The sequence below is a fragment of the Prionailurus viverrinus genome, chromosome A3, assembly GCF_022837055.1.
Source record: "Prionailurus viverrinus isolate Anna chromosome A3, UM_Priviv_1.0, whole genome shotgun sequence".
In the NCBI taxonomy this organism is placed as follows: Eukaryota; Metazoa; Chordata; class Mammalia; order Carnivora; family Felidae; genus Prionailurus; species Prionailurus viverrinus.
Genome location: NC_062563.1, coordinates 61,138,347 through 61,156,192, shown reverse-complemented (window position 1 = coordinate 61,156,192; position 17,846 = coordinate 61,138,347). Strand labels below are relative to the sequence as shown.

Sequence of the window (17,846 nt, the reverse complement as noted above, 5' to 3'; positions counted from 1 at the left end):
ATTGGACAATAAACAACAGGACACAAATTGAAAATCTGTGCTTGAAAATTGTTTATTTATTGGGACTTCCTGCTTGTTGCTCTTGGAAATACTGCAACAATCACCATGTGAATAAGTCTGGACAAGACTGTGAGATAATGGGAGACATGTGGCCTGTCACCCTACTAGCAAAAAAATAAAACAAAACAGAAAACACAAGAATCCAAATAGTAAATGAGCAAAGAACCCAACAGACAATTCACAAAAAGGAAGCCCAAGGGCATAGTCCTTGAAAAAAGTTAAAATTTATAAGTAATAAAAAAACATTTTAATTTTCTAAACTTTTAAAATTTTACTAATTTTAAATAATTTTTTAAAAATGAAATACTATTTTGTCTATCAAATTAGCAAAGAATTAAAGTTATTCTGTTAAACCCAGGAATGAGCATTTCCATATATCTTGAAATAAACAAAATTTGCAAAAGCAAATCTGTTATCTGCTATCTACAATCTACATCAGGAGACATTTTTAAATGCTCATAAGAGAAGGAATAACAAGTATGTTGCTTTTTGTTGAAGGTGGGAGATAGATTCATGAGTATTCACTACATTTGAAAATGCCCACTTAGAAAGGCTTTTTTTTTAAATTTAAAAAAGAAACCTCATAAGCTTTGATTTAATTTAAAACTAAATCTAGTGAATGAAATTAATGAAAAGAATGTTCACTAAGGCATTATTTGTTATGATGACAATATCTATGCACGTTAAGTAAATGAAGGCAGTAAATAACAGTATCTACACAGTGGCATACCACATACATTATGTATCTACCTATAAGAAATTGTTTAGAATAATTTTTAATAACAGAGGAAAATATCCATCTATATTTAGTGAAAAAGTCAGGATAAAACACTAAAAATACTTCATACCAATTTGTTAGAAATTGTGGTGTTGAGGATGAGATTTTTTTTAAAGGTTTCTGTTTTCCAAATTTGCTGTGATCTGGGTTTTAACTTGTGGTCCACAAAGGGATCCAACTTCTACCCTTGGGCCTATAACCCAAACAAAGGAAAAAACTACTCTTGAACAAACGTAAATTGTTATAACACCAATTTATTCTGATTATAAAAAATGTTTTTGAGGGGCGCCTGGGTGGCGCAGTCGGTTAAGCGTCCGACTTCAGCCAGGTCACGATCTCGCGGTCCGGGAGTTCCAGCCCCGCGTCAGGCTCTGGGCTGATGGCTCAGAGCCTGGAGCCTGTTTCCGATTCTGTGTCTCCCTCTCTCTCTGCCCCTCCCCCGTTCATGCTCTGTCTCTCTCTGTCCCAAAAAAAATAAATAAACGTTGAAAAAAAAAAATTTTTTTTTAAATAAAAAAATAAAAAATGTTTTTGAAGTTTTAACAAAGCAAGGGAGTGCTTATGATGTCACAGTAAGCAAGTAACAGCAACAAGATATTTGTCCAGTGATTGTGCTAGACACTCCAATGAGTACTTTCTAGGCATGTTCTCATTTCCTCTCCATTTTTACATATATAAACTGAGACTCAGGAAAGTTTAATGGTATGATCACACACCCAAGCAGGGTATTCAAACTCATGAGTCTTAAATACTCCAGGCCTTATCATGTAGGAAAAACCATGATATAAAGTGGTGTGTGGTTTTATCCCACTTACATTAAAAAGTTCATTATGTAAATTAAAAATATTTAACAATTAAAAATACAGACTTCTATGATGCAGACTAAACACTGAGAGTGACAGCAAGTGGGGGAGTCATTTAGACTGAATCATTTTAAGAGGGGAAAAAAGCTTCCAAATAGAGTTTTTTAATGTTCAAATTAAAATACTGATATTAGAAATGAAAAGAGTGGATAAACTGAAATATATTGTCTTAGAAAGAAAATAATTATAAAAGAAAATTTCCCAAGTAGAATCACAGTGCTAAGGAGGACCAAAATATGTGGCATAGTCCATACATATATTCATCCTTAAAGAGAGTAATAGTCCACCAAATAAATCTACCCCTTTCTTAAAAGTTTCTGAAGGTTTTTCTCTTCCTTTGTTGATTTGTTCAAATATTTATCCTTCAGTAAGGAAGTACTTCCTAAGATTTAATACAAATCTATTATATCACCACTCTCTCCTTTAACACTTCATGTTTGAGATTTCATTTATAAAATATGAGGCATAATCTGCAGAGTAAAGGCAAAAAAAAATGGCTGATTCCAAAGCCTGAGGTCTTCTACAAAATAAAATGAGGACTGAGAATCAGAATAAAACAAACATTTTTCTTGGAGAAGAAAGATTCTAGGAACAAGTATACCTGGTTTTCTTGTTTGGCTTTAGAAAATTGTTCTTGGACAGTATCATTCTCATGAGCCAAGATATCTCTTTCCCTGGCAATCTGAGCCAGCTCATCATTTGTTTCATCCAATTGCCGACGCATTCTGGAAATGTCTTGTTCACACATAATTAGGGCTTCAGTAGACTGTCTATTCCACAAATCAGATAGTACATAAAAAGAGACATTTTATCAAAAACAGAATAACAAATTCTCATAAGACAGAAGTTGGACAGTTAGCATGAAAACGTTTGATGTTTTAAATACATTTAAATTTTAAATACAGTCCATTGGAGTTTCTCAATGTTTCCCATATTTCACTCTAAAAAAGGATGCTAAATATACATAATAGTCAATGATTTGCTAAATATTTCAAAACTTCTAATACTCCAGTATAAGAAAGCCTTTATTCTACCTCTGGCTGCTATAGCTTTGTCTCCTTTGCAGGTTCCCAGTCCTCTGCCATCCTAAAAATTAATGGTTCTCAGGGCTGAACCCTTAGCCTCCTGATTCTTCTCACCCTTATCTCAGAAAATCCTATTCAGGCGCACCTGGGTGGTTCGATCGGTTGAGTGTCCAACTTGACTCAGGTCGTGATCTCACGGTTCATGAGTTCACTCCCTGCAATGGGTTCTCTGCTGTCAGCACAGAGCCTTCTTTGGATCCTCTGTCTCCCTCTCTCCCTGCCCCTCTTCTGCTTGCACTCTAGCTCTCCCTCTCTCAAAAAGAAGTAAACATTAAAAAATACATATTAAAAAAAAAAAAGAAAATCCTGTTCATAGCCATGGCTCCTAGCCCCATCTTCAGATGATTCTGAAATCTTATTTCCAGCCTCTTCCTCTTCCTTAACACTCCAAACTCATATTTAACTGCTTACTAGACACATCTATAAGAAAGCCTCAAAGCTCTTCAAATCCAGAGGAAATCATGTGTTTCCACATACTTTCATAATGTTGAATGTACATCCCCAGCCAGAAACCTGGCATTCTCCTAGATTCTCCTCCTCACAAGAAGCCCATCACTCCTGTCTCCCAATCCCTCCATCCTATGTATCATCATCTCTTTGGCTCAGTAATCTAGCACAAAAATCTCCTTAATTTCCTTTAATGATTTCTTATTGTCCAAAAGATAACATTAAGACTCATTTGTCTATACCACAAGCCTCTGCCTATTTAGCCTTTCCTTCCATCACTTCTCTTACCCTTTGGGTTCCAGCACACTCAACTACTTGTCATTCAAGAGGCTCTTGAACATGATCTGGGGTTCTTTGCTATTCTCTTTACCTTGAATGCCCTTCCCATTCCTTTACTTGGCTAACACCATATTTTCTTTTACTTCCGTACACAGACTTGTGCCTCCTTTCAAACATTAGAAAGTTATCACCTGAGGTGCCTGGGTGGCTCAGTCGGTTAAGCATCTGCCTCTTAATCTTGGCTCAGGTTATATGACCTCACGGTTCATGAGTTCGAGCCCTGCATCAGGTTACGCATTGTCTATGCAGAGCCTGCTTGGGATTTTCTCTCTGTCCCTCCCTTGCTTGCATGCTCTCTCTCTCTCTCAAAATAAATAAATAAACTTTAAAAAAAAAGTTATCACCTTATACATAACACTAACCCCCTTGTCTCCTACTATCTTTGTACCTAACATAGTATTTTGTCCCCAATAAATCTCAAATTCTTGTTGAATGATTTACCTTGATGCCTGTTCCATCTCAGCAATGATATTCTTCATGCCTGAAATGGTCTTTTCCTTGAAAAGTAATATAAGTATTAAATAAAAAATATTTTAAACTATTTCTCTTAAAACTGAATGAACAAAAAAAATTTCTCCTCCCTTTTTGATTTCCATTTGGTTTTAAACATTTATGTTCTATTCTTCTTTTTTATACTTTAAAACTAAAGCCTAATACATCGGTCTGAGTATTTGTACTGGATAAAAACAAGATTATGTTGACTAAAGACTACACTTACGTGCACTAATATGGGATCAGTATATCAAATACTTTGTTAAAATGTTTTGTGTTGTCATGCAACTACACAAGGATCCCATAAGCACCCTGTTTTTGTTGGCAAACCAGTGGTTTAGCATTGGAGTGTTGTATACTGGGAATATAAAACCCAGGAATGTGGATCACATAAAACTAATTTTAGTTCTTAGGAATAATAACTTTGATCAAGTAAATTATTTATATTAGTCATTGACAATATCTTCAAAAAGCTGTTCCAATTGAATTACTTATAAAAGTGTACCTATTAATTTTAGATGTGAGCTAATAAAGAGATAAACCTTAAGCCTAGAGAAAAGGTATAAAAAAATAAACTACTGACATTCTCCTTTTTCAAGGGTGTGTGAGAGTAGAATTAATGGAGTCAGTTAAGGCTGAAATGATCTTAATGTCATTAATACCATTCCTACACCTCCTCCTTTTAAAACTTTCATTGATCCTTAACTAGTTATAGGTAACTATACACAGATACTTAGGGCTAACGTTAGATCTAAAAAAAGTATGAAGTTATTCTTTCACTAAATAACTATATTTCATTTTTCCCTTTGAATTTTCAAATCCTTAGTAACCAAGTAGCAAGATAAACTAAACCTAGATTTCCCAACAAGTCTTGTTTCTGTTCTTTAGAGACAGTTAGTCGTGTGTGTGTGTGTGTGTGTGTGTGTGTGTGTGTGTGTGTGTGTTATCTTCCTTTATTCATGTGCTCCTCTCCAGGTTATTTTTAGCTCCATTTTCCCATTCTGCTTTCTGGTAGAATGGTGCAGAGTCCACATTGGGCAGTAATGGATATCAGGGTATGGTTAAAATGGCTATTAGTAAAGCAGCTAAACTGCTTTAAAAAGCACAGGCCAAAAAAAGAGAAATTCTGCTTAAAATGGAATATTTTTACAAGGTTTAAAATACAACAATACATTTCTAAATAAACTCTGAAAAACTAATTGAACGTCTAGTGTTTCTAAAAGCAATTACTTGGTTAAGCTTTAAATATGGTTTATAAGTCTATATAGGACTTCTCGTTATCATTGGAAATTCATATTGAAAGTAAGATGCTCTGAGAACATTGTAAAGCATCCAGGACAACAAAATTACTGGGTAGAATCTAGTTAATATATCTTATTAGCCTATTTTTCTCTTACTATGACCCTAATACCATCATTTCTCAAATTGCTGAAATCTAACCCATCATTATCAATTTAATATTCCTCGTACAACCTCAATATGCTTATCCAGAGGTAAAGACTCAAGTTAATTATTAAAAATTCAATCTGAGCAGGATGGTAAAAGAAACAAACTAAAATGTTACACAAGTAGTTCTATCTTTTATTATTCAAAAATATGTGAACTTGCTGTTGAGTTTTCTAACTTTAATTGGTAGCAAGTAGTAGAACATCTTTTAAAACTATGATTACCAGAAAAAAATTTCCCCTTCTTCATTATAATGTAGACTTTCTCCGCAGCAATTTATTTCTGTAATCTCCAGATTAGACTGTAACATTACTGCTTTTCACTTAAGGGTATTTGTAAATTCAGCTCTGAGATATCACTGTAGAGAACATTTCCTCTTTTGAATGTCTAACACTGTTTTAAAAGTTATTTTCCCTTCAGAGGATGGATGTGTTTATATTCATGATCTTATATGAAGTTCTTGATACTGAAAATAGACTTGCAACTCAATATTCTTTGTGAAGAAAAAATTAATGTCAGTACATGTTAGCAAAATTGAAGAAATATGAAATATTAGATATAACAGAGGTAAATGATTCAAAATTTCTAAATAATTTGTTTCTAATTGTTTTTAAAGAAAATCATGTTGACTATTAAAAAACTGGTCTGAATACAATAAGAAACTCCACCCACCCAAAACCCCATAAAATTAAATTAAAAAAATTATTAAGGGGCGCCTAGGTGGCTCAGTCAGGTAAGCATCCGACTTCAGCTCAGGTCATGATCTCACAGTCGTGGGTTTGAGCCCCATGTCAGGCTCTGTGCTGACAGCCCAGAGCCTGGAGCCTACTTCAGATTCTGTGTCTCCCTCTCTTTCTGCCCCTCCCCTGCTCACACTCTGTCTCTCTCTCAAAAATAAATAAACATTAAAAAATTTTTAAATTATTAAGGCATAACTATAAAATAATAACTCAGTGTTTTCAACAAATTAAATTTACTATCCCATGGATAGCAAGATTTCAGTTGTGCTCATGATTCCCAAATCTATTAACTTCACTTCAACTTACTCTCCAAAGTTAAAAATCCAAGAGCCTATGAATATTTCAACTACGTCCCAAAGACATGTCAATAATCTTCCTCTGTAAGCCTGTTATATTTCTGTTTCCTGCTTCATGCACAGGAACTATCCATGTGGTCCCTAAGTCAGAAAGCACATCTCATCAATCTTCCTTAAAACTCTATTTCTCTCATGGATACTACCACTATCCTAATACAATTCTTATTTTACTTGTAGCTACTGTCCTTGTCATTATTCTCATTTCCCTATAAACCCATCCTTTACATGGACTAACAAGTAACAGAATATTTGTTTCAAAATAAGGATCTAATTGTGACATTTCATTTACATTATTTCAATAATCCTCTACATCCATGATGATAGAGTCTAAACTCAATATTATACATATTTCTATGATTTGTTGCTTATCTGTCCCATCTCAACTTTTACCCCCCAGCCCTGTTCCCATACTGACCTTTCCTAAATTCTCTTATGAAAGCCACTGGGCTTTCATTGAAGCTGCTTTGTCTGTCTGAATCATCCTTTTTCTCATTGTTCCCTTTCTCTAAGTCTTGTCCTGGCTATTCCTAGTCATCACAGGGCAGTCCAGGCTCCATCACTTCCTGGAAGGCTCTCTAGAGATCTTCCTTCTCCCCAATCCAATCCCCAGAGTGAATTAGGTGTATTTATGCCTAACTCTAATGGCACATTGTAAACACATCACTATGGCACTTAGCGCACTCCATCATGATAACATCTTAATTTCTCTTTCTCCCAATCATATTATAGGCTTTTGGAAGTCATGACCACTCACCCTCAGTTTCTAACATTATACCTGGAACATGTCAATAAGTGTTTGTTGGATGGATGGATGGATGGATGGATGGATAAATGAATGAATTCGATCCCTTAGAGAGGGAAAAGACCTTATTCCAATCATGCTGCCTTTGCTTAAACCATCTGTGGAAAACAGTTTAGGAATTATCTTCAGAACTGGTTTATGAAATAGAAAAGGGTATTAATATTTCCCTGCCTTTTTGGCAACACTTTTGCTATTATTGTTTAAACAACAAAAAATGTGGGATGGAGATTATCATCCAGTTTTATTCACCAGCTACATATAATCTATTCTCAAAGGCTGAGGATGATGTAAAAATGTGCTCCTAGTTTTGAGCACAATTACAAAGGCGGTTTTAATGTTCTTAATGTTTACTGCTTCCTAAGATGGCTACCTGAAAATATAAGTTCTGGTGTTCTTTTACAAAGAAATCAGTTTTACTGCTTTATTACCATGCTTCACATTTTGATACGTGAAATAGTTGTTGTAGTGAGTGTTAATCACAATTAATGAGAGAAAATCAATTTAAAAATATTAGTTAGTGGATTTGAACACAAAGTTCCTAAGAGTATCTGGAAAAATTTCAAAATCAGATTTTATAGTTTCAGCTCTCTAGGAAAAAATTTGAGAAAATCCTATTATTTTATTCAAACTCAAGTCCAAACATTTCTTTTAAACCACAGTTCTCAGAACATACTTTCATTGCCAAACTCTCTCCAAGGGATGCAATGTTCTCAGATTTTTTATCCAAACATGCTTGTAGGCATTCCTTTTCTTTAGCCAGATCGTTGAGGGTTGCACCAAGAATGCTGATTTCTTCTCTCTGGGCAATACTTTGCCTGGTAAAATTATCTAAATATGTAATCATAAAGGCATTGTTTTAATCAAGATAATTTTTTTCCAACTCAAGCAAATTGAAATACTTTTCAAAGTAAGTTCTCCTGTATTATGTTCAATGACTGCAAATAAGTACTGTATCCCAAATAAAAAATGGCTTTTGTTGTTAGTGATTAAAAACTAAGATGAATCATGAAATTCCAAATGACACACAAATGTAAAAGCACAATTAACACATTTAAATTAGAACAGCAAAGGAAAGCTCTATATCACAAGTTCTCAAAGTAGATTTACATGTGTGGTAGGGGAGGAGAGGGTGAATGGACAAAATGAGTGGAATATTAAAACAAACTGTGACTTTTCTCCCTCTAATTTCCCCTCCCTCTAGCCTAGAATCACTGTTGCATGTAAGTTGGTAACTACAAGATCTTAATAAATAATTAATTAGGTCATTTTCAGAATCAAATGTCTCCTGATATTCTGATTTTTCTAAAGCAGGGTTATAAAAATTCCTAGGGAAAAAAACATCACAGGAAGTCTGATTCGATTTGTGATAACACCAGCAAACCAATGTCAATGTTGAAGACCTGACTGAATGGTATAAAATAATGGTTTTCAAGTTGTGGGTTCTCATCCAGCACCATTGGCATCATCTGGGAACTTGTCAGAAATATAAATTCTTGGGTCCCACACCAGACCCACTGAATCAGAAATTCTGAGTGGGCAGAGCAATTTATGTTTTAACAAGTACCCCTCCCAAATGACTTTAATGCCTAACAAAGTTTGAGAAGCACTTGAGGAAATTAGTTAAGATACAAAAGCCTTGGCCATATCTTGCTTCAAAGAGCCTAGCTCCAGTGATGTTTATTAGCACTCCAGGTGATTCTTTTTTTTTTTTTAATTGTTTTTTTTTCTCAACGTTTTTTTATATATTTTTGGGACAGAGAGAGACAGAGCATGAACGGGGGAGTGGCAGAGAGAGAGGGAGACACAGAATCGGAAACAGGCTCCAGGCTCCGAGCCATCAGCCCAGAGCCTGACGCGGGGCTCGAACTCACGGACCGCGAGATCGTGACCTGGCTGAAGTCGGACGCTTAACCGACTGCGCCACCCAGGTGCCCCAACTCCAGGTGATTCTAACACACACCAAATTTGAAAACCACTGTCGAGAGCTCTACAAGGGAAGTTCTGCTAGACCTCTATGTAAATCCTTCCAACAGACGTCCAGTGCAGTGCTAGGAGAGGTAGCACCATATACTAAGAGGATGATCTATATAGTACTTGAGAATACATCATGTCCCTTTTCCAGAGAGCACTGTCATTAAGGCAAAACGCATGTTTTGGGTGTTCAGATATTTGAGTCCATTCCCACTGGCATTAAATAAATAAATTTAAAAACTTTAAAATAGCTCTAGTATCTCCTAGCTTTAAAAAAAAAATCTCAATTTCACATCCTGCTCAAGCTACCGCGCCATTTTTCTGCTTCTGTTAATAGGTAAGCTTTAAAAGACTTCTATTCTCTCATGTCCCTACTTCTTCATTTCCCAATTATTCCTCAACCTACTCCATCTTCCCCATCCAATAGTCCATTCACACTTTTTTGTCAATGTGACAAAACCCTGCAATGTGCCAAATCCAATCAATAATTTTTCATCTTCATCTTATTTTGCTTCTCAAACATATCTGACAATTGATCTTACTCTCCTTGTAAAAATATTTTGCTCTCTTGCCTCCCAAAATAACACTCACTTCTAGGTTTTCTTCCTACTTCTTTGGCTTCTTCTTACTCAGTCCTGGATCCTCTTCTCCTCATCCTCTATATCTTCCCTAGGCAATTTCATGGTTTTAAAATATCATTTATATACTGATGTGCCCCAAATGTATATCTTTAATTTAGATTTATCTTCTGAGATAAAAACTTATCTATTTAACTGCTTACCTTACATTTTTACTTAGACTTAAAATATCCAAAAATGAGTTCTTTAGTATTTCTTTTTTATAGTTCTGTTGTAATATTTCCTATCTCAATAAAAACCTAATCTAATGGTTTATGCCAGGCATTTTTGAACTACAAAATAGGAACTTAAAAATATTGCCCATTTACGGGGCACCTGGGCACCTGGGTGGCTCAATCGGTTAAGCATCCAACTTTGGCTCAGTTCATGATCTCACAGTCTGTGAGTTCGAATCCCATGTTGGACTCTGTGCTGATAGCTCAGAGCCTAGTGCCTGCTTCAGATCCTGTGTCTCCCTCTCTCTCTGCCCCTCCCCTGCTTGCACTCTGTCTCTCAAAAATAAATAATAAACATTAAAAAAATTTTTTTTAATAAATTGCCCATTTTGGGGTGCCTGGGTGGCTAAGTTGATTAAGCATCTGACTCTTGATTTTGGCTCAGGTCATGGGATCAAGCCCCACATAGGGCTCCATGCTGGGTGTGGAGCCTGCTTAAGATTCTCTCTCCCTCTCCCCCTCTTCTCCACTGGTGTGCTCTCTCTTCTATCTCTCTCTCTCTCAAAAAACAATATATTCCCTGTTTTTAAATGGGCTTTTTTATAGTCTTAACAAAAATTTTACTTTACAGTTATAAGTAGATTAAGTTATGACCATAGAGATCCTGGTAAGAAACATAAATAGGTCACTTTATAAAAACAATTTTCTCTGAACCCAAGTGATAAAACAGATATAGCCAAATAAACATATGTATGCTTTCCACCAAAAGTAATACACAGATAGGTACCATGTTTCATTATAATAGCTATGGACAAGCCACAATGGTACGAGTTGTAAATTTATAAGCGTTCATCATAAATTTACAAAGTGTCACTGCTTTGTTTAGCTATTCCTTCATTCAAAAATATGATGCCCTGTCTAAGTATTTGTGGTCCTAAATATAAGGAAAAATTTTTACTATCAAAAAAACCCCCACATTTTTCACTATTTTTGATTCATAAACTTTTAATTTATGGGCCTATTTCCAAGTTTCTCTATGTTATAACTGAAAAGAAGAAAACATATTTTCTATCAGACTTTAAAAATATATATATATATATTAGGGAAAAAACTCACCAATTTTTTCATCCAAGCACATAATTTTCTCCTGAGTAAGCTGTAGTTCATATTTTTTCTTAGCAAGATGTCGCTGAGTATCAGAAAGATCTTTTTCTGTGTTTTCATATAAAAGTCTGTAAACGTTTTAATAATAAAACTAATTCTGAAATTTTTATGCTTTATCAACTTTTTAGTGTATTTAAATCTAAAAACTGGTAAGCACAATAATACACATTTTTTTCTTTTTAGCATTTTCTTTATAATACTACATTATAGGAAGTTTGGAGAAAAAGAGACCCTCAAATCCACCACTCCATAGAAAGCTACTATTAGCATTTTGGTGTTCACTTTTCAGTATTTTTTACAGTGTATATTTAAAGTTACCATACTATAAATTCAAAATTAAATCCTGAGTTTTTTCACTTACACTTAGTCTTTAATATTTTTCAGTCCTATAACACAGCCTTCCAAATCACCTTTTTCTTTTATTTTTTATATTAAATATAATTTATTCTCAAATTGGTTTCCATACAACCCAGTGCTCATCCCAACAGGTGCCCTCCTCAATGCCCATCACCCACTTTCCCCTTTCTCCCACACCTCCATAAACCCTCAGTTTATTCTGTTTTTAAGTCCCTTATGGTTTGCCTCCCTCCCTCTCTGTAACTTTTCTTTTCTCCCCCCTTCTACTCCCCCTTTGTCTTCTGTTAAGTGTCTCAGGATCCACATGAGTGAAAATATATGGTATCTGTCTTTCTCTGACTGACTTATTTCACTTAGCATAGTATCTTCCAGTTCCATCCATGTTGTTGCAAATGGCATGATTTCATTCTTTCTCATTGCCAAGTAATACTCCGTTGTATATATAAACCACATCTTCTTTATCCATTCATCAGTTGATCGACATTGAGGCTCTTTCCATAATTTGGCTATTGTTGAAAGTGCTGCTATAAACATTGGGGTACAAGTGCCCCTATGCATCAGCACTCCTGTATCCCTTGGGTAAATTCCTAGCAGTGCTATTGCTGGGTCATAGGGTAGATCTATTTTTAATTTTTTGAGGAACCTCCACACTGTTTTATAGAGCGGCTACACCAGTTTGCATTCCCACCAACAGTGCAAGAGGATTCCTGTTTCTCCACATCCTCGCCAGCATCTGTAGTCTCCTGATTTGTTCATTTTAGCCACTCTGACTGGCGTGAGGTGATATCTCAGTGTGGTTTTGATTTGTATTTTTCTGATGAGGAGTGACGTTGAGCATCTTTTCATGTGTCTGTTGGCCATCTGGATGTCTTCTTTAGAAAAATGTCTATTCATGTCTTCTGCCCATTTCTTCACTGGGTTATTTGTTTTTTGGGCGTGGAGTTTGATGAGTTCTTTATAGATTTTGGATACTAGCCCTTTATCCGATATGTCATTTGCAAATATCTTTTCCCATTCCATTGGTTGCCTTTGTACAGAAATCGGTTACATTTTTATACACAAATAATGAAGCAACAGAAAGAGAAATAAAGAAACTGATCCCATTCACAATTGCACCAAGAATCATAAAATACTTAGGAATAAACCTAATCAAAGATGTAAAAGATCTGTATGCTGAAAACTATAGAAAGTTTATATGAAGGAAATTGAAGAAGATACAAAGAAATGGAAAAACATTCCATGTTCATGGATTGAAAGAATAAATATTGTTAAAATGTCAATACTACCCAAAGCAATCTACACATTCAATGCAATCCCAATCAAAATTGCACCAGCATTCTTCTCCAAGCTAGAACAAGCAATCCTAAAATTTGCATGGAACCACAAAAGATCTGGAATAGCCAATGTAATATTGAAGAAGAAAACCAAAGAGGGAGGCATCACAGTTCCAGACTATATCCTCTACAAAGCTCTAGGGGCTTTAGCTCTTACAAAGCTGTAATCATCAAGACAGTATGGTATTGGCACAAAAACAGACACAAAGACCAATGAATAGAATACAGACTCCAGAACTGGACCCACAAATGTATGGCCAACTAATCTTTGACAAACCAGGAAAGAGTATCCAATGGAAAAAGACAGTCTTTAAAAAATGGTGCTGGGAGAACTGGACAGCAAAATGCAGAAGAATGAAACTAGACCACTTTTTTACACCATTCTAGATTATATGACTAGCCCTATAACTTCACATTATAGCATTATCAAATAGAAACTTAAAAACAGATGTGCTTAAATACAAAGACATAGAAGAATATATAATAAGAAAAAAGTCTAGATTTTTAAAAGAACCTAAAAGAACTTCAGGAAATTAAACTAAAATCATTGAAATTTTTAAAAAGAAACAATATCAACAGATAAGTTTAAGAACAAAATAAACACAGCTGAAGAGACAATTAGTAAGCTGGAAAAAAACAGATCAGAGGAAATTACCTATAATAGAGTACAGATAAAAAGAGAAAAAATACAGAAGAGGTTAAGTAATATAAAGAAAAGAACAAGAAGGTCCAATATTCATCTAATTCCAGGATAGAATACACACAATATTCAAAGAAATAATGGCTAACAAAATATATAAAATCTTAGAATAAAGAATGACCAGTGAAAAATACAAACACCAATATTAAAGGAACATAAGTCCTGGGAAGAACAAAATAAATCTGTATCCATTAAGACAATTACAAATGGGGGAGGTGAAAAGACTTAATAGGAGTGAAGATTTCTACACTTAAACTGATAAATGTGGCACCAATAGACTGTGATGAGTTACATATGTAAAATGAAATACCTACACCAACAGAGAAAATATCTATACAGAGATACTAGAAAGTATTACAGATACATTAAAATGGAGTTCTAAAAATGTTCAAGTAACCCACAGAAAGGCAGGAAAAAAAAAAAAGAAAAGAGGTAAGAAAAACAAATGGAGGGGTGCCTGGGTGGCTCAGTTGGGTGAGTGTCCAACTTCGGCTCAGGTCATGATCTAGTGGTTGATGAATTCTAGCCCAGCATCAGTCTCTGTGCTGACAGCTCAGAGCCTGGAGCCTGCTTCGGAATCTGTTTCTCCCTCTTTCTCTGCCCCTCCCCCACTCCTGCTCTGTCTCTGTCTCAAAAATAAACATTTAAAACAAAATTTAAGATTATTAAAAATAGAAAATTTCTGCTTCACTTAGTAACAGTTTCAACTGTTCAGATCAATGCTTTCAGTGAGAACAAACTAGGAAAGCTGGGAAGCAGGTGGCAGCAGAGAGCTAGGGGTGAAGAATTACTTGAGCAAGATTTGAGAAGAGAAGAGAAGAGAAGAGAAGAGAAGAGAAGAGAAGAGAAGAGAAGAGAAGAGAAAAAGAAATAGGTAAGTCTGGAATATGATAATTGTTTTCCCCTAAAGAAATCTCTGACTCAGGGAAAGGTAGATAAGAGGCTGAAAAGCTGAGTAGCAACTGTGACAATTTCAAGAAGTTAGGGTACAAAAACAGGAGTCAAGTCCCACCAAGAAAGGGTAAAATACTGAGTAAACTACTGTCTCCTACACATACACATTTGTTTGGGACCCTGAATAGTTAGAACAAAAGATTTAAGCCCAGATTCAAATTATCTCAGTTCTGACAAAGCAAATTATATATATACATACCCCTTAAATTATCTCAGTTCTGACAAAAGCAAATACATATATCCTCTCTAGAGGAAAACAATATTCTGGTCTCAAATGATTTCTATACATTTTCATATTCAGTATTATATACTCAGTCAAAAATAACCAGACACACAGAAGACAATATCACATAACTGGAAAAAATAAGAGAAACAAAAGATAACAAGAATAGACTCAATAAAAATAGAACCATGCAGAATCAAGATAACGGGGTTATCAGAAACAGAACTTTAAAAAAAACAACTATGCTTAATATATCAAAGGAGAAAAAAAGCCAAGATTGAAGATTTCTCAAGAGACTTGAAAATATATATTTTAAAAGTGTCAAATACAAATTCCAGAAATGAAAAATGCAAAAACCAAAATTAATTCAACTGATAAGGTTTAACAGCAAGTTCAACCACAGTCAAAGAGGAAATGAGTGAACTAGAAGAAAGGTCAGAAAAAAATTCAGAATACAGTATGAATGGGCAAAAGTAACATCTGAAATGAAAACAGTGGAGAGTTCTCTAAAACTGCTGAAAGATATCAAGCAACGAAGTAAAAAAATCCTCCAAACCCAAGGATAAGTTAAACACACACACACACACACACACACACACACACACACACATACACACACACATACACACACCTAGGAACATATAGTGGATTAAAAGGAGCCATATAGAGAATACCTTATAAGTAGAAAGGAAAAAGACAAACTATATTCAACAGTTTGTATCAGATAAAAAATAGACTGATATGGGTATAATTACTATGAGTGCTCTGACCATGGGCACTCTGGCTGCCTGGAAGGCATTAGGAAAGCTATCACTGTGTCCCTTGGCTCATGGAAGGCAGCAAGGGGTTTCAGTGGTGCTATTACAAAAACTTACCTAGCTTTTGGCAGAGAACTACCATGGACAATTAAGACAAAACATTCTCTGTACAATATCTGACTATTACAAAATCCTACCTAATTCCTACTTTTATTTGGCATGCATTTGGGGGAAAACACAACAAACAAAACATTGTCTGCAGAATGGTACGATAAATCAACAATAAGAAAATATTTGAAAATATAGTAAAGTTCTACTTTAGTCCAACTGAAGAATCTTTTCAAATGCCTTGACAGATTATTTTCTTAGCTTTTTATCTTGTAAAACAGTATTTAAAAATTCATGCTGGGGGGGTACCTGGGTGGCTCAGTTGGTTAAGTGTCCAACTTTGGTTCAGGTCATGATCTCCCAGTTCATAGGTTCAAGCCCCACCTCAGGCTGTGCTGACAGCTTGGAGCCTGCTTCAAATTCTGTGTCTCCCTCTCTCTCTGTTCCTCCCCCATTAGCACTCTCTTTCTCTCTCTTTCAAAAATAAAGCTCACACACACACTCTCTCTCTAAAATAAATAAAAGATTTAAATAACTTTTTTTGAACACATGCTGGGGCACCTGGATGGCTCAATTGGTTAAGCACCCAATTCTTGATCTCAGCTCAGGTCTTGATCTTAGGGTCCTGAGCTCAATCCCTGTGTTGGGCTCCATGCTGAGTACGAATCCTACTTAAAGAGAAAAAATTAAAAAATGCATGCTAAGTGGTGCCTGGCTGGCTCAGTTGGTAGAGTGCGCAACTCTTGATCTCAGGGTTTTGGATTTGAGCCCCACGCTGGATATAGAGATTCTTTTTAATCTTAAATAAAATGCATACTAAAGTCAGAAGTATAAATGTAATGAGCCTATCAATTCATATGATAATGATGAATCCTGAAAGACACACGGGAGGATTGGCAAAACCTTCCAGTGTACACTGTGGCTATTTCTATGCTGTTAAATTGCATTACAGCCATCTATTTTCCAAAATAGCCATATGCCCCTGTACAACAGAGATCCATCTAATACAAAAAACAAAATGGAAAACTACACACATAATCAGAAGCTATCAAATCAGATCTTTAAATCACTGATCAATAAACCCACACCTAAAACACATTTAAGCAATAGAAACTTTAGATATAAAGCCAGTAGCTTCTTTTGCAGACTCTTATAACTCTAATGTCAGAAAAGACTCTTACAACTCCTCCAAGAAATATTTAGAACTTCATAATTTTGCTAATGTTTATTTATTTTTGAAAGGGAGAGAGACTAAGAGACAGAGCACAAACGAGGGAGGGGCAGATAGAGAGGGAGACACAGAATTGAAGTAGGCTCCAGGCTCTGAGATGTCAGCACAGAGCCGGATGCAGGGTTCAAACCCACAAACCACGAGATCATGACCTGAGCCAAAGTCAGACACTTAACCAAAGGAGCACCCAGGTACCCCAGAACTTTAAACAGCTATCTATATATAGTTTTTTCAAATGCCCAGAGTCCTAGACTAGATTTTGGTTGCTTCCAAGTTTGGGCAATTATGATTAGAGCAGCTATAAACATCATGTCCACATTTCTGTGTGCACATAAGACTCAATTACTTTGAGTAAATACCATGGAGGGCTGTATGTTAAGACTGTGTTTAGCTTTGTAGAAACTGACTGTCAAATAAAGTGGCTGTACCATTCTGAATTCCCACCAGCAATGAATAGGAGCTCCTATTGATCCACGTCCTCACCAGCATTTTTGTCTGTGATCCAGATTTTGTCTATTCTAATAAGTATATAATGGAATCTCATTGTTGTTTTAATTTGAATTTCGCTGATGACCTATGATGTGGAACATCTTTTCATACGCTTATGTGCCATCTGTATATCTTCTTTGGTGAGGTCTGCTAAGGTCTTTGGCCCATTTTTTTAATTGGGTTGTTTTTTTATTGTTGAATTTTTAAACAGTTCTTTGTAGGTTTTGGTTAATAGCTCTTTATCAGATGTGCCTTTGGCAAACATTTTTCCCAGTCTGTGGCTTGGCTTCTCATTTTCTTGACATTGTCTTTTGCAGAGCAGAAGTATTTAATTTTAATGAGGTCCAAATAATAAT

The 17,846-nt window shown here is 35.4% G+C and overlaps 1 protein-coding gene across 5 annotated transcripts in view; it reads right to left on the bottom strand.

The window, feature by feature from the left end:
• TSGA10 (testis specific 10) overlaps positions 1-17,846 on the bottom strand; it is a 165,257-nt gene that overhangs the window by 100,361 nt on the left and 47,050 nt on the right. For all 5 annotated transcript variants that reach the window (XM_047852597.1, XM_047852596.1, XM_047852595.1 and 2 more), the window contains 4 exons: positions 11,289-11,404; positions 8,082-8,236; positions 4,014-4,069; positions 2,303-2,471 (listed from right to left, as the gene is read on the bottom strand). In XM_047852597.1, the coding sequence (XP_047708553.1) occupies positions 2,303-2,471; positions 4,014-4,069; positions 8,082-8,236; positions 11,289-11,404 (496 nt within the window). The remainder of the gene's footprint in view (positions 1-2,302; positions 2,472-4,013; positions 4,070-8,081; positions 8,237-11,288; positions 11,405-17,846) is intronic.